We start from the raw sequence: 24,212 nt of genomic DNA, 5'->3' as shown, positions 1-24,212 counted from the left end.
TTTCCACTTTTGAAGATTACTGCAATAAAGACATTTTCAGAGGAGGAAGTACATGCTCCCAACATACCTCATCAGATGTATATATTTTTAGACAATATAAAGATTTCTCAAACACAAAAGAAGCTGATAGCACTCAAAGCTGTATTGTACAGGCTACTGTTGCTGGAGCCACACCGCTGGATTCTGAAGCTCTCCGAAGCGGCATTATTGATTTTTGTCCTCCACTTTAATACTATGCTAGTACTACACAAAAGTAAGTGCATAATAGTCCACAATCTTCTCCTCAGCACTACTAACAGCCCACTATCAGCTACCTTAAGAGAGGGCTTATCAAGAAAGCAAGCAAGAGGAAAAGGAGAAGAAAATTCAAGCAGAAGACTGTGTTACCAGATATTAGTTTTATGAACAATCTAACAATCCAAATACTACAGTGATTGGAAAACGTAATCATAAAATATGTGCACAACAGTATGAGCTGCTTTCTTGGAAACATCATAGAAGCAGCAGGTCCTGCAGAAAAGCCAATGAGTGAAATTCCACTTTTGTGTTATCTTTCCTTCTTACATTCCCCATTTGAGGAAAAGAGAAAAGGTTGTGGGAGATTTAAATGCTGGAAACTACTGTTCCTCTCTGTCATCCTCTTTGGACAATGAGGTTGTCACATTATCAATACCAGGCCCAGAACATAAGAGCCACTTTTATGCACCGCCCCACACACACCTTCATGAAATGACATTTGTGCACACTTGGCATATGCAGAACACAATAGAAGCAGGTAAGTAGGACTCAATACCTTTATTATTTATTTTTTTTAACATGAGAGCATCCTAGTCTAACCATACTAAATTTGCAGGCTGCTCTTCTTTGTCAGCTGGTGGAAAACAGAAATAATTCTGCCAGTGAGAATTTAGGTCCTAGTGGGGGCAGTGCTCACTATTGGCACAGCCTGTCAAGTATGTCCACAGTACGCCAAGTCTGGACGACCTTGCACACCCTATACCTGAAGAGGTCTCCAGTGCAGCAACCAGACTATTTCTGATCCTTTCTGCATCACAGCAAGCTGTATTCTGAACAAAAAGCATCTCCCTTCTCACGTGCTTTCTTCCTCACATCCTTTCACTTCAATTTCTCTTAACAAATGGGCGTGCACAATGACAGCACGACATGTGAACTTTTACAGGCAAATGAAATAATGAAAACTGCGTACTGTAAGGAACATATAAATAAGGAACAAAAAGTAAAAGACTTCTAACACGACACTTTTCCAAAACGTGATCCTTACACCAAACAGAACACATTGAATTGTATTCCAGTGCAGAGTTATAGACATAAGGGTGTGCCACACTTCTTACACGCTGCTAAGCACTGATTAAAAAATTAGTTTCATTATAAGATGAATTACCTTCTCTGCGCAGGAGGAGCACTATCAGATGCTTTGACAGTGAGAGCGTAGGATCGCCCCACTGACAATACAACTCCTGGAGCAATGGTGATAAGGCCTGTTCGGTCATTGATGATGAAGTCTCCCTGATCCCCAGCCAAAATTTCATATACTATCTGTCCATTGGGTCCCTCGTCCGCATCTACAGCGGTGAGCTGCAATTCAAAACCAGAATGTCAGCACACATGGTTCAGTGTTGTAGTTTAATAGTTTTTTGTAAGGCAACTCAGTAGGGGTAGAGGAAGTAGAGGGGAAATTTGAACACCTGTAACATATGCAGTAATTTCTAATTACTGTACAACAAGGATACAATTTAAATGAAGGATAACAGGCGTAAAAACATCATGAAGCAGAGGAAAAACTGCTTACCTAAGATTGTGCACAAATTATTTTAAGATACAAATTAAGAAAACTAATTAAGACCAAGTTTACTCTCTGTGGAATGGAATTTATAACGCTTCCTATAAAGGGGGGAGGGGGGAAGTAGATACTTATTGTGTTGCAAAGGTAACAAGAGGCTCGTATTTAATTACTGAAAGTTCCCATCCCTCTCTACGCTCTTCAAAATGACAGCCTCGTTACTGCCAGAAATTCTAATATCCAGGTCTTGCATTACATGCCCTCATTGTGTGGAACTGGAGAACAATGTCTGTATTACTCACGTTTGCATGTACCGTAAAGGAAGCCAAGTGGAAGGGAAATGGCAGCTGTTCCCATATGGATACACACGTAGGAAAGACAACCACGCACATCACAGACACGGAAGGCCCATTTCACATGGCAACATGACACCACCTACCTGAAAGGCTGTGCTTGCAGGGGCAATCTCAGAGCTTTGTGATAAATGCAACTGAGCACGTACTTCTGTACTTTGTTGCCTCTACTGCTACCATCTACCGGGGCTGTGATTACTCTCGCCTGTAGCGTTTCTTCTCTATAATTGTACAATTTTGATTCTGAGCATGAGAAAAATCTAAGGCCTAAAATTTTAGACCCAAGTTATAATGATGAACGTAATGAAATGAGGAGGTTCTTATCGTGCCCCTGGGAACGACAACTGATTTATCCCACTTCTGTAGTGCGCCATGCTAAATCAAACAGTACACACACAGACAGAAAATACAGCTCAGTAATTGTATTTGTTTGCTTTTAGCCAAGTGTCAAGTACCAATGACACTGTCTGCCGTGCCATAAAGCAAATAACTAGCAATCTGAGATTTCAAATCAGACCCCTGCTGTAACAGTCAGAAATATGCATCCATGCCTCAGTCATGACAGCTGACAGCCCCATGCCCTAGCTAAGCCCCTTCACCTCTCCTCTTCCGTTACCCATATGCAGAATAACTTGTGTTATTCTATATATGACACATAATCACACAGCAAACTGCTCACAGAACCTATCACTTGACTTGTATTACTACGATTAAAACTTTGCCTTAACTATCACCATATTCAGAAAACAAAAAGGAGCAGAGTGTTCCGTTACATTTAGGGTTGAGTCACCAAAGTACCACTAAACTACGCCAGTACCTCTGGACTTTCTAAGGTGAATTTCTTCTTCCCATAAGGGTTATTTTTGCTGATACACACACTGGTTTCTCAGCTGGCTCTTAATTTTGTATGACTGTGTATTACCTCAAACAGCGCGTGAGATGACATAAAGCAGTACGAGCAGTACTTGAACATCTAGGAGGCCACAGCCGCAGCCGGCGGTGGCAGCGCTGTCTGTGCACCCAGCTGCCTGGTACCAACAGCGGTGGAGTGGAAATGACAGGGAATGATAGCACAACAGGCTCCTGCTGCTCCCAGCTGCAGCCGAGCAGTTCAAGGTGGGAAATGGCAAGGGGCACCAGCAGGTACAGCAGCAGACCCCCCTGGGATATACAAAGCAATAAGAAATGCCAGCCTTAGAAATGATTCCCTGCAGGGGTCCTAAAGGGAGGAGGAAAAATAAAAGAATAGACATGTAGCTTCTTGAAAGGTCTCTCTGGGCTTATTTGCTTTTGCTTTCTTGACACAAACATTCAGGCCAGTGGGCACCATTGCACATAAGATTGCAAGTCCTGGATTTAAGGGTAACACACGATGACACAAAACCTTAGCGATGACTGCGAAGCCAACAGCAGGATCAACAGACATTATCTCAGCCAGAGCCAGCCAACACAGCAGGCTAAATGTCTGCCTGCTGGACACCCTTTTCTCATCCCTGTGACACTCTCAAAGTTGACAGTATTGCAGACAGGTAGAGGGACTCACTGAAGTCTCTGCTACGTTAGGATATAATGTAATCTATTAATCAACATAGCATCACACTCAGCCTTCAGCAGGTCACAGCCTTTCAGAGCACTACCTACAACTTTCAAACCACCTTTGCCCAAGGATAGCTAAAGACCTGGAAGAGCAGAAACCGAACCTTGCAACTAAGAACAGGAAGGGAGATGAAGAATAAAACCCAAAGCTGTAATATTCAAGTTAATCACACTTGCATACAACATTAAACACCAAGGCGAGTATGTGAAAAACTCAGGGATCTAGCTGCCTTATAGGATAATCTCGATTCCTTATGTGCATAGGCTCAGTGAAATACGAAATTTCATGTAAAAAGTCAAAAACTTGCTCAAAACCAAGAACTAAGCCCACAATAGCTTAAACAGAATAAATTATCTGGAATGCTAAAAGATAAGTGATTTAGGTGTATTAACAAAAGTGGGATTTACCACCTTTGTTAGGAATGCAAGCTATTACTGCTGCTAGGGACTGTGCTACTTTATGGAGGACCAACCATTTTTAACATGGAACAGGTTGCACACAGTATTCATCAACTGAAAAGCATGTTAGTCTAGTTACTCTTCTCCTGAAGTAATCAGTGTTTTGCTCCTTTCACACAAAGCACGGTGATCCAAAGCAAGTTTCCAACACAAAAGTATTTAATTTACCTAAACTGATTTAATTTGATTTTTTTTCATACATGCTTCCCTCCAACAATGCAAACTGATCACTGTTGCACTAGAATGAGCAAATCATCTTATTTCATCCTCCTATAATATTTTGAGACATACTGTATATTGAACATAGGATAAACATTTGAAATACCTCAACAAATCATGAAACAGAGATCACCTCCTCTTAGAAGTTTAAAAACCAAACTAATATCCACGTGTTATTTTCTGAGAACACATCTATCTCATTCTTTCTTTTCTTTTGAAATTCTGAAAAAGACTGCACTTTTGGAATGTGCTTTGCATTCCACCCATATGATGTCCTGATATACCAATATATTAACTTGCAGTGGTCAGTCTCAACACACCAAAACTCAGCACATAAAACAGGCTTTGTCCACCTTCCTAGGCTTCAGAGCATAAAACCCTCACAAACTCCGTTTCTTTAATCATTCATCCTATAGTTTCTATACACAACCGGATGCGCTCATTAACCTCCCAAAGAGTAAACTATAAAACTAAGTGACATAGTTAAGAAAAGTGCTGTAATAACCTTCTCTACTGAACTTCAAAAGTAATACACACAAAAAGATAAATAAAGGCTTTATGCAAAATACAAGGTCCTAAGTACTTAATGACAGGATTTGGAACACGGCCAGTTTTTACTGTGACGACATGAAAAAGGAAATTAATTGACTACACAAATACATAGATTAATAAGGTTAATTAAAATTACAAATACTGAATGCTTGAAAAGATAAGTGATTTGAATAACGTTTTGGGGGCAAAAACAGGAATCAAACCCCAAATTAAATAGAATTAAGTTTAACAGCTGCCATAATATATGGTTCTATAAATTCCATCTCCAGCTGTCCCAGACTGATAGAGCTTCGTAGTTAACGAGATTTGAGAAACACAGTCCAAAATATACAGAAAGAAGTACAAAACAAGATTTATTTTACTTTCCTAAGAAACTTTTTGCATCCAGCAGTATCAGCTTCATTACATTAACATTTCATGTTTTGAAAGGTTTGCAAAATAGGTGCATATTCTGCTGCAGCAAGAATTGATTTTCTTGGAAGGAAAAGGAGACTTACAATGACGGCCTTTGAGCTTACAAAGACACATTCTTGGTCACTACGTAAGTTCTGTTCGGACTCGCTTTATACTTGGAGGAAACTGAGCTTCAACATTTGACCTGCAACCTTTCCACAGCGACACTTCTAGTGACCTTGCCCTGAACAGATAAAGAGATTACCAACCTTTCCAGTAGCCCTACATTTTTCAACAGATTACGTGTTCACCAAAGGTGGTCTGACTCGTACTGATCTAAAGCAAATCCTGCAGAAATTGTGAGTCATGCCGGTTCGCCTCCCAACAGCTGTCCTTGAAATGAGTGTTCCAGTCAAGCGAGTACAAGGCTCCAGAGCCACAATCAGGACACACTTATGTTGTATGACAGCGTCAAGGAGACAGTAGAGTTGCTCTCCCAAGGAGCACACCAGTGAAAAAACACTGGGCTGCCAGAACTTAGATGGCAACCCTCCTCATCCTTCAAGGACTCAGCAGTACAACTCAGCCATTAGTTGCACTAGGAAAAGCAGTAATGAGTTTCTATGTGTCAGGGGCGAACAGGACTGTGATGGAGATATTCCTGAACTTGAGCCAACAAAATGTAACACTATCAGAGTAGGTCAAAATACTTTTTCAGTATCTTCTTCAGACATTTCATTAAGTCTCTATCCATTATTTTTACTTGAGTATACAGGTACATTTACTGAGAAATGCAAACATGGAGATGACTTTTACAAAGATTTCTTCTAAATTGTTCTCTGGCTTTATAGCAAGATGCATGTTTTAGAGCTTGTAAACCAGGACCGCATGCCAAGCTGCAAATACCCAAATGTGTCTCTAATACACAATTTAGTATGTGTCCATATGCAAGGATGGCTTGAGTCACATGTGCAAGGAATGAAAAGAAACAGTTTAAAAGAGACAAAAGTGATCCAGCACTGAGAAGCCGCCTTTGAGGTAACGGCAAAACAGTCCCAGGGAAGGTATTTATTTAATGGCTCTAAATAAAATTTGTCCCCCTGTACAACTGAAAGTACTGTTACTGCTCAAGACTAATTCTACTGTGAGCAAGAGATAAGTGATAGAAACTTTACTGCCTGCAGTTTTACCATGTTTTATGTTCTTGCTTTCATTTCTGACCTTCAGCACTATGGCCGTTTATGCCATGATGTATGAAGTTAAGTGCTCTGCATAACCAGGATCTGGGGCAGGACTTCCAAATTAACTTGCACTGGTGATTTTGGGCAGAATTGTTTCAGCTTGCACAAGATGAACAGGTAACGCACTAAGCCACTGCATAGCTTATTTTCCATTTTCAATCATGGAGTTATTTAATTGTTCTTACAAAAAGCCCTTGAACGCAGGTCATACCTCTGCAATAGGAAATGAGGTAGAAATTAAGACACGCAGATAAATTAAAATAGGTTATTTTGTTTTCATAAATTTAAAGCAGAGTAAGAACAGCATATAACTTTTAAGGCCTGTTCAGGAGTTTTCCTGTAAAGAGAACATACATGAAAGCTCTTCATGAGCCAAGGAAATCTTTGACCTTCAGGCAAATTTATGCAAAGATTTGGGTGGAAAATGTTTTTTGTCATCCTCTGCCCCTTCTCAGCTCTCTCATTTTCCTGCTCAATATTCTCTGTGTGCTGCATAGTTTATGCTGTACATAGAAATGAGAGATGTCTAAAGAAACAGAGTGGATTTAAATTACTCGTGAAATATTACTGCATCGCTGCTGAATACTCTAAACATCAATGCGTAACTAGTTTAAATACCTGAATCATAGGAAGAAAGTACTAATAGAAAAGTGGAAAACAGGACAGCAAAATTATAGTAATATAAAAAAAAGATGGAATTAAGTACTTTAACCCATTCAGTATTAATCAGTCTTTCTAGTGATTATTATTATTATTTACCACACATTTAAATGTTTTAAATGACAGATTTCTGAATCAGCTATTGTCTCTCTCAGAGAGCACAATAAAATAGCTATAAAAGCAGAAGGAAAAAATCAGATAAGAAATTCTCAAGCTGAAAGGGACAGAATATACAGACATTTAAACTTTAGTGAGAAAATACTCTCCTCAACCAAGGCCTCAATCTCACAAGTACTCAGAGTAGACAACTGAAATAAAAACTTCCCAAACCAATTCTGTTTTCAACACCCCGATGGTATTGCCGTAGCTCCTGCACAAGAAGTCAGGGAGCAGAGATTTCATGTTCCACTCTGTATCCTCACAAAGTGGAGGGAGGTCATTCCTATAAAGGGGGCAAGCTCCTCTATCACGGTATCCACCAACTTTCTAAAAAATACACGAGCAGCCATGCAAAGCTGCAGCTAACACATACAACTGGAAGGCAAAAGGTAGATAACCAACCACCACCAGGCTCCCAGATGAAACGAATACAACTCAGTAGCACACAAATTTGTTTCCACTGTTTTGCTGACTTCTCTTAAAGGCAACAGGGAAAGAAGGGAAATGCCTTGCTCTAATCACTTGGGGGGGGGAGGGGGAAGGAATTGAATTTAATTTGTAATGGATTTTTTTTTTCCTGCTATTTGTGGTTATTTTCAAGCAGAGCCTGAGGATTTTTTGTTCTACTTTTTTTTTTTAAGAGCGTCCCAGACAGCAAACACAGTCCAAACTGTTAACTACTATGTTTGGGTGTTTTTTCCAGGAGTAAAATCAAAATAATTTCCCACAAAATGGGACAACAAGCAGGCACAAACTGGGGTTACTTGTACATTTTCATGCAACTGCACTCAGCAAAAAAAAAGAAAAAAAATTTCTTAATCCCTTATTACCCTCAGGATAATAAAATCAAAGTGGCAACTACATGAGAGCACTTACATTGCTATGCAGAAATTTGCATTTTTGTAGAAAGGTGACATGCTTTACAAGAGAAATATTTTCTTGATCTTCTCTGAAAATAAGTCTGAGTAGAGAGTTAAGTGCAAGCCAGTGCTTATGTGTAAATGATTATGAGATTGTACAGATTCACTGAGGTCAGAGCTCTTTCTCTAACCTACTTTCTCCGATTAGAGAAAATGTTTTTTATAGACTAATCATATCTGACCTGGGTCATTTTCCACTGGGAGCTATCAAAGCTGATCATCATCTCCCAACAAAGAATCTCAAATGATTCTTAAACCAATGATGAGATAGAGTTACAAGATGAGTTTATTCCATACACAGAGAGCAAGCTAATTATGTCATCAAAATCACTGTATTAGCAGTAAAAAAAAAAAAAAAAATTAAAAAAACCCCTGTTTTCCATTTGAGAAGGTATTTATAAAGCAGAAGCAAACAGTGATTTGGCAGCACATACCCACCTTCCTGGCCTACGGAAACCCATGGCTCTTTGTGGCACCACAGACTCGGTGGCTACTCATAAGTCCACAAGACAAATCCCATTTCTCACAGTCCTATAACACTGAATGAAAGACTCGGTGCCTGCAGCCTGGGCAAAATAACAAGGCAAGCAACTTCCCATATACCCTAGCAGCCTGAAATCATTATTACTGGCATTATCACAGTACGCAGAAATCTTAAGATGACTTAGCTTTTTTTTATGTCAGTTTGTTTATAAACTCAGATCATCTGGCAATGTAAGATTAGTTGAAAAACCACTCCACTCCCAAAACAGCCAGAATTTTCTACCTTCCACCTCTAGGCCACATTATAAGATCATAGTCTGAAAGTAACCACGTGTTGACCTTGCAGACAGAAGCGTGGAATAGGGGAAAACAACCTCACTCTCAACCCCCTTTTTTTCCAAAATAATTTTAATTTTTAGCAAAGGCAAGTTTAAGACCTGACCTTCCCACTGCTCATTTCCAACTTCACAGTGTCAGTCTAGAAAAGGGACCTGTTCCAGATCTACTTCAGGCATTAGCTAAGTTCAAATGCTCTGCACAATAGTCACATCTAAACTCTTCTTCTTACCATTTCTGCCCTTACTCTTTTTCATCCTTGCAGTGTTTCTACTCTGCATAATTGCATTGATCTGATCGATGCTTTTCATACAAGCAGTTATGCAATGTCAGTGTGGGGAGGCAAAAGGTAACTGCTGCAATGAGCAGTGGAGGAACAGGAACATAATAGTTTCTCAGACCATATCTGCTCACGAAGAAGTAACTTGTGTCTCTGCTAAGCTAGCGGTGGCACAGGCTAACGCGGATGGCAGAGCTGCCCTCTTGCTTTTTCCCAGAAGGAACAATTTACTAAGGAATTTGTACTCCTGCTCTTTGCACGCCTCCAGGTTCTGAAAATATTCGCAGTAGAATCACCAGAAAGTATAACCCTTAGAACAGCATGTTCCCTTTGAACACAGAAGTACTTTTGCATTGCAGCTGTTTTAGAAAAGCACAATAGCTGCTCTACTTCATCCCAAGTATCATAAACACAATTCGGGCAGCTCAGAGCATCCTTAAGGCCAGCTGTGGGTACTGCAACCATTCTTTTCACACATGCTGCAATCTCATTTAGCAACATCTTCCGCCTCACATTTCCTGGCACATGCACCTTTAATAGGGAAAAAACATACAGATACTCAGATACTTCAAATCCATAGCACGCTACTTTGCCTGATGCCCTGCACAACAAAGGCCATGCGACAACCCTAATGATTTCTTTTTGGACTAGAGTGCTTAACCTTTAGGAAAAAAAACTTGATTTAAATTTTTTCAGCACTGTATGTATGTCTGTACCTTAAATATCAAGTGAATGTATTGTATCACAAAATCCACATGTTTATCCAGGGAGTTGGGAGTTTACGAGATGTTGCAAATACAGCTCCTGATGTCAAACCCTACGCAGAGCTCCTGAGCTCTACCTGCCTTTTGCTCGTTCAGGACAACAATATGTGGTCTCTTTTTATTATTTTTTTTTCCACACAGCCTTGTGCATAGCTTGAAGGAACTTAATTATGTTTAAAACTTTTATCTTTCCCTCAGATCTTGCTGGAAATGTCCCCATGGCTCTCACTGATGCTTTTTAAGCACTTGAGCCCAGACTGATGAAAAGACAAGAATAATATTAACGAAGATAGCAAACGTGGCAAGTCAATACAGCCCAAGTAGAGCATAGGCCAGAACAGACACTGACCTCTCTCCTAATACTGTTAAATCACTGTTACCTTCAAATGCTTAATTCCTGATTATATTTCAGAAAATGGTATTTTACTACTGAAGTTGGCTGATGAATTTTTTTTCCCCCAATACTCCCACTGCCTTCTACCACCCTTGAATGCCGACCTCCACTAACAGTATCTTGTCTTCTCATCCACCTAGACTGGAAGCACTCAGGAGCATGGCTGAGATCTTAGAAGAAATACCGCACAAAAAAGCCTTTTTTACATTAACTGCAGCGCAACCACAATTCACCTCCAGTCTACACTGAAACATAAATCAGTGCTTGTAAACTTTAATTAAAACTGCTTCTCTCTCTGGGCCCGTGTTCAACACATTTTTCACTGCTCATTTGCTCTATAAACGAATGACTTAGGGTTCTGTAAAAACCAAAAGGTTTTATGACATGGTAAAACATTTCTGGTTGTGTTCTACTGAACTGTTTATCTGTTCTCCCCAAACGTTTTACCGCTAATACAGGATAATAATTTTTTCTTTTGAGATTTTTCAGATGAAAAGGTTTTGTAAAACTTCAGATGAAAGAGCTGGACTGCAGCTATACATCTAAGACAGGCCTATCATATAGTATTAGCAACTGTTTAATAGCTACATAACTAATAAAGTGGATGGAGATACAGAAACTTCATTTGTAGCTGTTTTCAGTGCATTTCCAATTTGTATTAACAAGCCCATCTACTGCTAACAAAAACTGAGTTAACAAAGCTAATAAAAAGACCTGAAATTACCTTTATAACGCCTTCCCCAGGCCTCATATCTGTATAAATCTTGACATTGTATGATATATTGGAGAACGCTGGGGAATTATCATTTGCATCAATCACCAGGATATTGACTGTCACTGGGACACTCTCCTGTACACCATCAGAAGCAGTCATCTTCAAGATAAAAAAAAAAAGCAGAACAGGAACATATTTTAATGGTGTATTCTTAATACAATTCCACCTATGAGAAAATATAGTATGACAATTAAAAATCAGCATTTCAATATTTCATTTTTGTCTGCACTTACAATTACAGGAGGCTGCAGCTGAGCTTGAGCCTGCAGTGTGCAAGATTCAGGGCAAAAGCAAAATGAAACACCACCTTTAAAACATACTGTGTCAGATTAGCAGGAGAAATGAGAGGGGAATAACTGTTTCCCAGGGTTGGGGCTGGGATCTGAGCTGCAGCCCATGGCTGGAAGAGCAGAATCCGTCCCCAGCTGTGCTGAACACCCTCAAGGAGCAGGGCCTGGCCTGAACAGCTCACAACCCTGTCTAACACTGCGAGTCTCACCTGGGCATGGCCATACACAGGACGTGCTATACATATGTTAAACCTCAAAGACAGCATTTTAAGGTGGGACTTAAAAGAGCTAGAGGCCTTCTTACTCCATAGAGAAAATCTGAGCTCTCCTCTCACATACTAAACAGACAGAAAATACAGAAGCATTGATTGGGAAACCCTGCAGAAGAACAGGGTTTCCCTACAACACATTTGCAAATTGCTTTAGGACTGTTAAGATGTTTACTCACAGACTGGGAAATGCCTGAGGGACTATTAAGTCCATTTAAGCTTTGGGTATTTTTTCCTTTTTTTAAATACTGCTGGCTGTGGTTTATGTTAGCCTACTTTTCCATTTTGTACTAAAATAAAGCAGAAAGGCCACTACAGGTGTCATGTTCCTAGCTCGAGGGCTGAGAAAAGAAAAGGCAAAAGTGGCCTCAAAGGCCATGCTGGGTACAAAAGAAAAGAGTCAGACTGTGTCACGGGAGGGTGGTGAGGAGCAGGATACAAGCCTGAGACCATGGAGATGATGCTGGTAGGGGATCTAAAACGTTGCCGCCAAACCAAGCACACGCATTTCGGAAGAGCACACTACTCCAATTATCAACTCCCCACCCCCGCTATTGCTGCTGCTCATCCTTCACTGTTTTTCTTCTTCTGTACCATTTTAATAATCTACAACACTGTTATAGCTAATGATTTTTCAACATTTGCGCTGAACAAGGCCTGATGTGCCTTCAAGTGCATTTAGCTTACCGAGAAGGTGTAAAGCTGCTGGATTTCTCTGTCGACAGGCTGCAGCAGGGTGAGGTAGCGGGTGATGCCACTCTGAGTCACAGTGAAAAATGTATTGTAATCGTTCAGAAAGAGATGGAGCTGGGGATCCTTGGTCTTTGAAGAATATTAAAAAAAGAGAGCATTTTATTATAAATTCATATATACCATTAAGTTTCCAAATATTCAATGCAACAGCTTATTTTAGTTGATATCTAAATAAGCAGAAAGTACAAATACTGTGACTAAACGGATATACAAAACTGTAAAAAAACCCAAACAACCCACCCCATAAAAATAACACTGCTGATCTAAAAATCCAATCCTCTTGATGAAGAATGTATTAAAAATACACTTTAACCTATAGAGTAAGTAAACCCAATGGTAAACAAATACCTGTACCTGCTAGTTTTAAATGATGCTTTTTTTCATTAAAACAATAATTAAGCCAAATATACCTTACCAATATAAGAAACCAGATTCAAGCATTTGTCTTCAACCATATTAAACCCCAAACTTATCTTGATTAATGGAGCAATAAAACAGTTGGGTTGGTGCAATGAAAAAAGATAATCATGGGTTGAAGCATATCGCTAAATAGATGCTGTTCAGTGATCTTCTTTATATCTCAAAAAGAATCAAAATATATTGATGCAGAATTATAAATCTCTCATTCATGAGGTGAAAACCATAGTAAAGCAACTGTGGTATAATGTTCAATAGAAAGTAATATTTTAAGGTAAAGAGGGAAAACAAAAAAAAAGGCAAATCAAGGCATTGTAAATTTGTTACTCATGACTTCCCTAGGTAGCCTGCTGGGAAAATGGATTTCAGGTCCGGATGGCTCCATGTACAACTGGGCAAGCACCAAGAGCGGTGCTGCAGTTTTAATGCTGCGTGCAAAACCATGCGACAACATAAAGAGAGGGCAACGCCTCATGAGATATCCTGAGCAGCCACTCAGGAACTCATCCTTCAGTTTCCATCCTCTCTCCTAACATGGTTGGCAGATTATAAGAATAGGGGGAAGAAAAATGAAATGTTCCCTGGGGAGAAAGACTGAAATTAATTTGGAGGCAAATGGAATCTCAGCTAGCAGAAAGGGGAGGAATGTTTCTGCCACAGACAGAATCAGAAGTTATTACTGTATTGCACAGGGAATAAAGGAGATTAATTGAAGTCCAGAACCTCAAGCCAGTTCCTTCCAGTGTGAATTTACCAGATGGATACAAAGCTGCAAAATGGACTTCCTATCCTTGGTTCTTACCCTGCAGTCTGCTGGATGCCAGCACAGAGCTGGCAAAAAAGGTGTTTAAACTCTGTATGTCCTCGTGGTTCTGAAAAGCCCCATAAATTAAGGCACATTTCTGGGATGTCTGTGTTGTTGAAATGACAGAAGCATGAATTGCGACCACGATGAAATACCTCAACATCTTCACCCATCTCTTTAAAGATGCTACTGAGTTATTAAACTGATTAGACTCCAAGGGTCACTCTGCATTACAGTTATATTTTAAAATAAACTACATTACCTTTTACCGCCTACAGGATTCCAACAAACATTTCTGTGTCCTTGTATGTAATCTGGTTAATTTAACCTGACTTAATGTGCTACTGTCGGTCATCAGTTATTTAGTTTATTTCTGTTATATGAAGCAAGGTTACAAAAGAGTAATGCAAATGTGATCAGGCAAAACACAAAAGGCTAGGAGAGTCCTATAAAAACTGTTTTGAACTGCCCCAAGTAACGTGGACATGAGGAATCAGAGGAATAGTACCGTGAATAAAACATAACAGAAAATCCAGTGGCCGCACAAGGCATAACTTCCAAAGTATTTTTACTAGCTCTTTCCAACATAATTCTACAGAACCCACCCCATACAGAGCAGGACACACAAAGCAGTCAGAAATAGCTGAATTCAACAAATATCCCAAAAAGTAGCATTATATTCTTTCTCTGAACATTTTCTCAACCTGAATCCAAAATGCTAACTCCTACCCTGTCATTACTGTCATTCCTACATAATTAAAAAAAGAAAACAGACCACTGGCAAGTTCACCAATCCCTACAGCACAGCAGGCATAAACACTTGAGCTAACCCTAACATGCACTAAGTGTCATAATCAACAACTACGAGGACAGATTAGTACAACAGAAGGAGAAAGAGAAACTTATTTTAGCAATCCACAATACTCTAAAGCACACGTTTTGGAAGGCTAAGATTATACTATTTAAATGAGAAACTATTTCAGTTTCTGAAAGCTACGTGAAAGAAATATCAAAGTGTTCCACATGAGTGGTTTCCTATTGCCTAAAGCTTTGCTGCAACTATGCCAACTTTCAGTAAAATTAAAATTCATTTTACAGCTAGCAATGCAAATGGAAATCTCTTTTTTCCATGAAAAATTACAGAAGGTAATTGCCAATAATTGTTCACTTTGTAGACACTACAAAGTCAGTAAAAAATGTGATTTACAAAAACCCTGATTAGTTGTTACAGTTCTTGCTTGTCATGCCATTTTTAACACTAATAAACAGTATTTTTTTCCTAATTTGTTCTTGAGAAAAACCAATGATGGAGATCCCATACACTCCCAAAGTAATCTATCCTACTCCTTAGCTATTCTTGTATTAGAAATTTTATCCTAATGTGTAAATTAAATTGCCTTTACTGCAATCAATGCCTATTTCTACTACCTTCCATGCATGTCAGACCTACAAAGCAATTTATTGCTTAATCTTGGCATTGTTAGGCTTTTACATTTTTATCACATTTTATGCTGAAAGAAAGTCTGCTTGACTTAACTGCGAACATTTTATGTGGCAGAATCTGTGACAGAATACAATTGTGGGAAACAATCCATCTTTGTTGCCAACACTATTTCCAATACTTTAATTTTTTAAGCTATCATTTTATTTTGGGGCCTGGACTTAGGCATTGTGATTTCTGACTACGTTACTGGGTTACGTAGACTAGCTTGTCTCTCACAAATTGTTTAGCACATAATTTTAAGTAGAAAACTATCAGAATCCACACAAAAGAGTATACGTGCAACCTGCAAGGACCATTTCAAGCACACAGTTCAAACCTAATATGGTTTACATACTTCAAACTGACTAGTAGGTACTTCTTAAATTAAAGAAATACTTTCTGTAATACTTAAGATTTCTATAAAGACATATAATTATTTAATGAACATAAAGCAATCACAGCGTAATCACAGTACAACTTTATGCCCTAAATGAATTTGGTCCAATGTGTTTAAAGGGCTCTTTGCAGGCTTCATAAAACAAGTGACAGTCCCAGTCTCAAACACCAACAGTTACAAAGAAAAAGGAGGAGGACAGGGAGAAATAACCAAATAAATCAGGCAATTAAAACAAAAAGTAGTTTTACAAACAATATACCCAATACCTACAGGAATGGCACCTGGTGCAAGCTACAAAGAAAAACACATGATATAAAAATGAGGACAAGTAAAGAAGCACAAACCTGATACTGATGGACATCATAAAAGCAGTACATTTGGGGAAAAAATGGTTACAGAGAAAAATACAGTAAAATGAGACACAGAAAGTGCTCCAATGCACTCTTAATAAACAATGGGTTTGATTTTTTTCTGCTTGAAAATCTCTGGAGAAGTTCCTGAAAGTTTGAAAGCCTGTGCGGATGTTCATGTTACATTTCTGCTGCTTCTTTCCTCCCACAAGGGCTTACAAGCTCTTCCTAAAGCAAACGGTTTTCTACAATTTACTAAGATTAAACCAAAATTACATCATATTGTCAAGAATGAGCAGACAATGACATGTATTCTGTATGTGTTTCAACATCCCCAAGGACTTTTTAGAGGGAATATATTTGGCTGTTAAATTCTCCAGGGTAGCCAGAACAAGCTCCAAGAGTATCAGGACCGCTTAGGCTTCCTGATTGCTAGCACAGGCTTGTGTCCAAAAAGCTGTAGCGATAACAAAGATAATTTAATGACATATCTTGGTTTTCCAACATTCTTCATGGGGAGGATGATCAGCACTGAAATGCCCATGGAAGAGAGTTGTTTTGTTGAAGACATGTTTCCAGCATTTGCCCTCCTCACTGCCAGGTGAAAGTAGAAAATCTTTTCCACTCATGTCTTTCACTGGAAAAATCTGAGATTCACAGTCTTGCAGAGGGAAAGCAAGTGAGATTCTCAGTCCCACTGACAAGGCGTTAGCAACCTGACTGTGTTGGCACTGATCTCACTGCTTTTCTCTAACTTGTGCGAGATGAGTTCTGCAGGGCCTGATGACAGGGTCCTCCAAGTTCACAATAGCTTGGATGGAATAGACAAGGAAGACACAGCACCTGCAGTGAATTTCCTGCACCTTTAACATTACCATTAGATATCAGAAAAACCTGAATAACCTGAAAAAAAATCAGAATAACCTGAAGCACAGCCTCCTGAGAAGTCTTCATGATGGCTTTAGTCACAAACCCCCTTAGATCAACAGATCCCAAGGAGGAGAACAAATCAAGCCTAAATTCTGAGCAACTGAAAACCTGAGGGAGGTAAACCAGTCTGAGACAACTTTGCCCAGGACAAGCTACAAATAATTTTTTGTCCTTAAACTCTTCTTTCTTTAAAGTGAGTTCATTTAAATAAGATCTAATTGTACGATTTAAAATAACAATTAAAAAGCTCTTCACCATTTCTGTCATCTCTGCTTTGGAGGAAAAGATGTCAAAAGACTAATGAGAGAACCAGGATGGATGCCGAGCAGTGCTTTAATTCTGATTTCTTTCAATCACCACCAAAAGCTCTCCAGTCCCTGCACAAAGCAAGGGCTTAGGCACAAGCATGACTATAAAGTCAGACACTAAAAAGTGCTACAACATTTTTTTAGAATTTTTCAAGTTGAGGTGCAAAGGGCCATGCCCCTCCCTGAATGAAAAGCCAACAGAGAAGTTTTGAAAAAAATCTTCTGTTCCTCATACAAATGAGGCACTCTTGGGAGAGGGCAAGAAACAAATGTCAGCATCTTCAGCACTTCTGCTAATTAGTAATAGCATTTGTTTAAAACAGGGAAGATAAAAAAAAATTTCCTTGAGGACTCCAAGGAACTCAGAGACAGAATAGCTTCAGAAAGCAGAAAACATTAGATATTCATCCTACACAAATAAAGGAAGAAATACAATGCTACGGTAGTGATTCAATATTATGATTTTTATTTTTCCTTCTTAAGCAGAAAGATTCGGAGAAGAAAAAACCTATCTTTGTAAATCCTAAAGAAAGAGAAGCAGCCTTTTTGCTTTGTCTTTCCCTTTTGTTTGTTTCAATAATGATATTAATCGGCTGTTACATTAGGGAAGAGTATTTCCTGAATTATTATTTTGTAATGTGACTATTAGAATGTCACAGAAGTGTTACACAGGGATAGCAGTATTATGAGAACTCTCCTCTTGAGAGAATACTGGCTGCAAAACAAGTTCAAGCAATAACAGTGAAAGATATAAGCAATCAGGCAAATATTAGGGAAAAACACTTCAGTACTTAAAATGCTTCAGTACTCCTGGATAAAAAAATAATCCATTATTTTTCCTTATCTGGATATATCATTGAAAATCCATAACCTACATGTGTAGTTACATTGAAAAGTTACTTTATCCATTATTTGCTCTGTCCTCTCAGGTTGCTACTGAGATGCCTTCATGTAAAATAATAACTCTTTAAACAAGTTCTCTGGAAACATAGATGTTGACCAAACATCTACTTAGTTTGACTTCAACTTCAAAGACAACGGAAGCATAAAACAAGAAACTGGTCTGGTAGAAAAGGATCTGGAGAGGAACCTATGGTAGTAACTGACCTGCGTCATACTCTGCGGTCCAGGAATGCTGCACTGGGCTGTAGGTATCTGCAGAAGCATCAGGCTTACTGCACAGGTGTTTTTCTGAACGCATGCTAGGACACATTAAATGCTTTTGAACACACACTGGCACACCTTACAAACACAACATCAATTTTGTGTTCTTATAAGCAATGCACAAATTACCTTACACCCCGAGTTTATTCATCAAGACACTGCATGTGGTATTGGTAAACGCCTTGGTAGTCAAGTAGTATGTAATGGATATGAATGCTGATTAGCTTCTTTCAGCTTGGTAGCTGCTCTCTTTTTTTTAAGAGAGATTCAACAAGATTTGGCATACAAGGCAGTTACTGTGTAGCTTTTTCACCAACCCTAGGCACCGGAGTAGAAGAAATTGGAACTCTCCCATGGAAGCAAAAGAGTAAGGAAGCAAGTGGCTTGGGAAGCCTTATGTAAACAGCTATCAGATCATGCTGTTTAAATTCCTCATCTCAGCTTTAGTTTACTCAGGTCTTAAGGTACTCATGTGGCTTAATTTAATTTATGCCATTTAAACAGACCACTTAATTATATCAGCACTTGGCAGTGCTGCTCCAGTTAAAGGTCTGTTTGCAATGTCACATCTATAAATTAATTTTTGGAAGGTTTATAGCAGGACTCTATTAGAATTCCTACAGGGTTTAAATTCAGAATGAGTTTTGTTTTTCTCTTAAGATACAGAGTTATGATGACCACTTTCTTCATGCATTTATCAGAGGACAGGGATATTTTAGTATGAAATATAATCTCAAGTGATTTGTCGATTAAAAGACTGAGTACATTATGTTTAGCCAGTGTCACTGTTGGAAACTTAACATGCACAAGCATGTAGAGGATATGTTAACTTCTCCTCAGCAATCCCTACTTACAAAATACACTAATTTACTAAGATAAAATGAAGCCATCAGAACATTAAGACCTGCAGACGTTAATAAGCATTACCTGTGCTTACTAACCCACCCTGAGCTACCAATCTAGACCCAGCAAGAAGGTACCTGTCACTTTAGTTTGTCTGGCCATTTTATGTATGAGTTATATGCAATTGCTGCACTCCAAGTCTTACTCTGCTGGAAGTCTCATGCCAGGAACAGGTTATAAGCACTACATGAATCACTGACGTATGTAGTAACACACAACACAAGCAGTTACATCTGATTCTCTACTCCCTCAGATCCATGTTACACCTGCATCATTTCATAGAATTGGAAAGAGCTGTGCTGGCATGAGCCAGATGATGCCAATGGAATAGGAAATTGCACAGAGCACTTCCACCCCAGGACAAGGCTGATCATCACCTCTGCAGCTGCAGGCAGATCCCTATGCCCTGAGATAAGTCTACAGCATCCTGGAAGGAGAGAGGAGGCACCACCTCTGGCAGAGCTGATGGATCAGATCTGGCTGGTCTTAAGCATCAGCAGAACATGCAAGAGAGAAGACTGATACAGTCACCAAATCTGACACCAGGTTCCCCGAGCAGTTCAGGTTGCTGAGAAGGAGCAACCCTTCCCTCCCCCTGTATTTCCCAGGCTTGGTAATGAGCACTTCTGGCCACGCCGCCGGCCCTTATCGCCCCATACCTAAGGGAAGTAGCCTTGCAGGTACAGAGCCATCCTAGCAGCAAGGAGAAGGACAGAAGAAGAGGGCCACCGGTCAGGTTCCCCCGCAGCCCATCTCCCCAGGCACATGGCATTCATTACATCCCAGCAGGGCCAGAGATCTTCATTGGTTTGTCCTCACTTTGGAGGGATGGGGTGGGGTGTCAAAATTAAGTCTTTATGCCACATCATTTCCCAGTCTAGAAATCCTTGGCAGTTATTCATCATGCAACACTGAAATATTACACTTTTTCAACAATAAACAAAAATAATTCACTGGAAAACCTTTGGCTCTGTCTCATTTTGTGTCATGTGACTGAACTAGGTTTTCATTAACTTAACCAAACTCCTGTTATTCATTATTCAATGAAAATAAAAACATGATGTAAAACAACCAAGTGTTAAGTTCACTAGGAAATACTTCTGGGCCCTTGAATGGCCATTTCCTGTGGATATGAAATTTCAGGTCTATTTGTACTGAGACACAGAAATATTTAACAGCTTCTGGTCATCTGCCTAAAGCAGCTTGTGTTCAAGAACGATAAATTTGTTTTTCATCATCTTTGGATGCAGATTATTTAAGGTATGGTAGTGCTCCCAATTGAAATATCTGCTGCAGATTGGACAGATTTTTTTTTATTATTAGTGATGCAATTAAAACTACAAATATTTAGGCCACACCTATGTTAAAATTTCTAGTGCAGGCAAACACAAGTATATTAATGAACCACACTATTCAATATCCAAATATTGAGATGACTTCATGGGAACATGCTGATGTACTACAGAGGAGGCACAACAATAAAATGTGGAACACTATGGTCAAACTGCTTGTGATGAATTTCAGGGCACCCCTCAAAACTTGAAGTATTGAACTTGTATTGACAAAATCAGTAACAGAAAGCACTTTTGGTGGGGAACACAAATACCAGGAATACGTTACGAAACCCCATGAAGCAGTTTATATTAAATAAACAAATTACTCTTCCATGCAGAATTTTTTGATACTAAATATTTGCAGCTTGAGAGTATACAAATACCATGTGCTTTACTAACTACCTGGTAGTTACATGATTCATTCAAAGAGCCCAAATTCAGGATTCAACAGTTCAAAGTAATCTTAATTTTCAGCCTTGTATATGATCTAATATATAGTTACATCAAAGAACCTTGTATTATCAAATCTGCCTTTGACATCTTGCGGGTAGAGTTGTGCAACTGCCAGGGAAAGGTTAATCAGAGCACTATTAACTACAACCTGAGAAACCTCTGGAGGTTAATGAAGTCTAAAGTCTTTCTGTCATTCCTTTAGTGTAACAGTATCATCTACTACGAAATAGTAGAGAGTCCCAAAAAACCACTGGCATGGAAAACTGCCACATAAATTTAAGTGTCTGAACTAGGACACTGAATTCTCTTTAATTAAAACAGTTGTTCCAAATTATTTCAAGCACAACGAATTCAGCCCCTCCCTCACCAGCCATGCTCCATGACTTCTTTTACCACTGTGGACTTTGTATGCACAGTAGTATTTTCCCAGGTCATTGCAGCTACAAAGCCTTGAGGGCAAATATCTCAGTCCCTGGAACACTGGGGGACTTGCAGATAGAGAAACGCCAGCAGCGCACTGTGGATTAACAGTGAGATTTTTGTACTATTTTCAGCTGTCCATCGCCCAAACTGGCAGTGCAGCAACCCAGGCAGAAACGGTTCACAACAAGCTCTCCAGCTTGCCAAAAACCATATTCTGAGTTTCAGACCGTACCTCTCGCACATGCAAGTCTATCAGTCTCACAGGCAGACTTGCTCCCTTTCAGTCTTCCACTCTTCGGGTGATTAATAGCCTCTCTTTCCATTTTTGTGAAGTTAATATGCAGTCACACGTGTTATAAGGTGGGCATAAATAGTACCCTAAAAATCCAGACTTCTGTAACAAGCAGATATGCACCAAGACATATTTGAACCAAAGGGTTTTACTAGTATTTTCATGAAAGTGTGGATAAAACAAAATAGACAAAACAAAATTTGCTTAGGCTAAAACCATCTAAAAATATCCTCATTTTTTTTGTTTAATACACGTAATGATCTCAGAACTAAAAAAAAGCCTTTCCAAGAAAATCTCTCAACTTAGGAGCTTAAAAAGGACTTAGAACTATGGACACTAACTCATACAATTTGATTTCTGTTGTGTTCAGGCACACATTACATAAATAGATTTTATACAGCAAAATCAGACAACGCATTGTGAATATAAACACATACCTGATACCTGCACACCTTTCTTATTCCTATATTGAGCAACCTACAAGATCCCATTAATTTGATCAAACAAGAAAACTGCTTTGCTTTTAGCAAAAGCAACATTGAACAAGAGTATTTCACAAGCAATACAAATCATCAGCAATGCCTACTGATGACTGCCAGATGCACTTATTCCATAGCTTTTATCCAGACCTAAGAAAGCCAGATCCAACAGCCATTTCCACTTGCCTGCCAACCGACTTTTATGAATGCCCATAAATAGACTGAGATATTTTCATGGATAGGAAGGAGATATTCTACAGGAGTTTGGGCTTTAAAATAGCTTCTTAAGACAATAAATCACTCTAACACAGACAGTGATGCAGAAAGCATCTTTCAGTGACAATTGCCTCTTTGTTTCTCAAAAATAACGAATTTGCCTATCTCAAAAGTGAAACTTTCTGAAACAGAAGATTGTTTTCAGACTATCAGGTTAAGAAGTTTATTAAAGAGTATTGGCATATACTATAAATATTACTACAAAACCTATGCCTACAACTTAGCTTTCCTTACGTATCTGAAGATAACAAGAGAACAGAAGAACAGAAACAAAAAAGAACAAAGGGGACAACTGGAGAGACAACAGTAATTACAGGAAAAAGTAATGTTATCAAAAAAACACATTTATAGCAACAGCCTTGGTGAGAATAGAAGAAACATTAGCCCTAGAGGCGAGGAATTGTTATTACTTGGTTGCTGTTCTTTTGAAGATGCCCAATTTTTACTATGAGTAATGTTAGTATCAAAATCCAGGCAGAGCAAAGAATGGATTGAACTTTTAGCCTCCTGCCCTCCTACTCCTCTTCTTCCTGGTTTGTTCGAACTACTACTTCCTTCCACTTTGAGCTTCTCTCCCTCATTTCCCCATGCTGTGCGGCAGATTAATCCTTCTCACAAAATGCTTTGTTTTTTTCCTCTCTGCACTAAGCGTTTGTCATCTCTAACAGAACACAGTCTTAAGGAGAGCTGAGTAACACACAGATTAGTTTTTCAGTTCAGACGCACTTTCAAATCTATTAGAACTCGGAACGAAAACAAAAAAGGAACTGCAACAATATTAAGATTTTTTTATTTATTGATCAAACCAGTTTTGTCTCAATTAAAAAAAGGAAAAAAAAAAAAAGAACTCTGAAAATGATAAAAAATGTAAACATCAGTATGACACTATAAAAGAATGAAACATACCTCCTCCACATCGTTGTCCAACACTATGATTTGTAGCGGAGAAGTCAGATTCTGGTTGTCAGAGATGGTCGTTCCCACTGGGGAGGATTCAAGGATGAAGCCCTCATATGTAGATCTTGTGAAGTAAGGCTTCTGATTGTTCTCATCAAGGACTTCAATATGCAGATTGGCAAAGGCAGGAAGAGGATGACCGTTGTCTTGTTCAGCCTAAAAAAGCATCTCATTTGTCAAAGGCTCTCAGCCAAGTAAAACTATGAACAGTTACTAACTGGTGTTGGCTTACATTTAAGAATTACAATCCAGTTATAACATCGTACAGATCACCCTATTACGAAACTTAGCATCATGATAGAAAGAAATACCAAACAGAAATTGGATAGAAGAACAGAAAGACCGCCATCACAATAGCCTTTTAAATAGTCACAATGAACCTCAAAGCTATACAGCACACATGCAAACCTAGTTCCTTAAACTATCAGTATTGAGACTTTTGGAAAATCTTTGAAGGATGAAAGAAAACTGGAAACTGCTGATTGTACAACAGAACCTACACCCACACCACCAGCAAGAGAGTTAAAACCAAATGATGACGACA

The 24,212-nt window shown here is 39.0% G+C and overlaps 1 protein-coding gene across 1 annotated transcript in view; it reads right to left on the bottom strand.

Annotated features, from left to right (window-relative positions):
- The window catches only part of PCDH15 (protocadherin-related 15), a 369,468-nt gene that overhangs the window by 164,458 nt on the left and 180,798 nt on the right, over positions 1-24,212 (bottom strand). Inside the window, exons 10-13 of the mRNA XM_010566632.1 lie at positions 23,618-23,824; positions 12,632-12,766; positions 11,335-11,484; positions 1,403-1,596 (exon numbers count right to left, since the gene is read on the bottom strand). Coding sequence (XP_010564934.1) covers positions 1,403-1,596; positions 11,335-11,484; positions 12,632-12,766; positions 23,618-23,824 — 686 coding nt within the window. The remainder of the gene's footprint in view (positions 1-1,402; positions 1,597-11,334; positions 11,485-12,631; positions 12,767-23,617; positions 23,825-24,212) is intronic.

The sequence above is a fragment of the Haliaeetus leucocephalus genome, unplaced genomic scaffold (assembly GCF_000737465.1).
Source record: "Haliaeetus leucocephalus isolate CR32 unplaced genomic scaffold, Haliaeetus_leucocephalus-4.0 Scaffold216, whole genome shotgun sequence".
Lineage (NCBI taxonomy): Eukaryota > Metazoa > Chordata > Aves > Accipitriformes > Accipitridae > Haliaeetus > Haliaeetus leucocephalus.
This window is presented reverse-complemented; position numbering and strand designations above follow the sequence as displayed.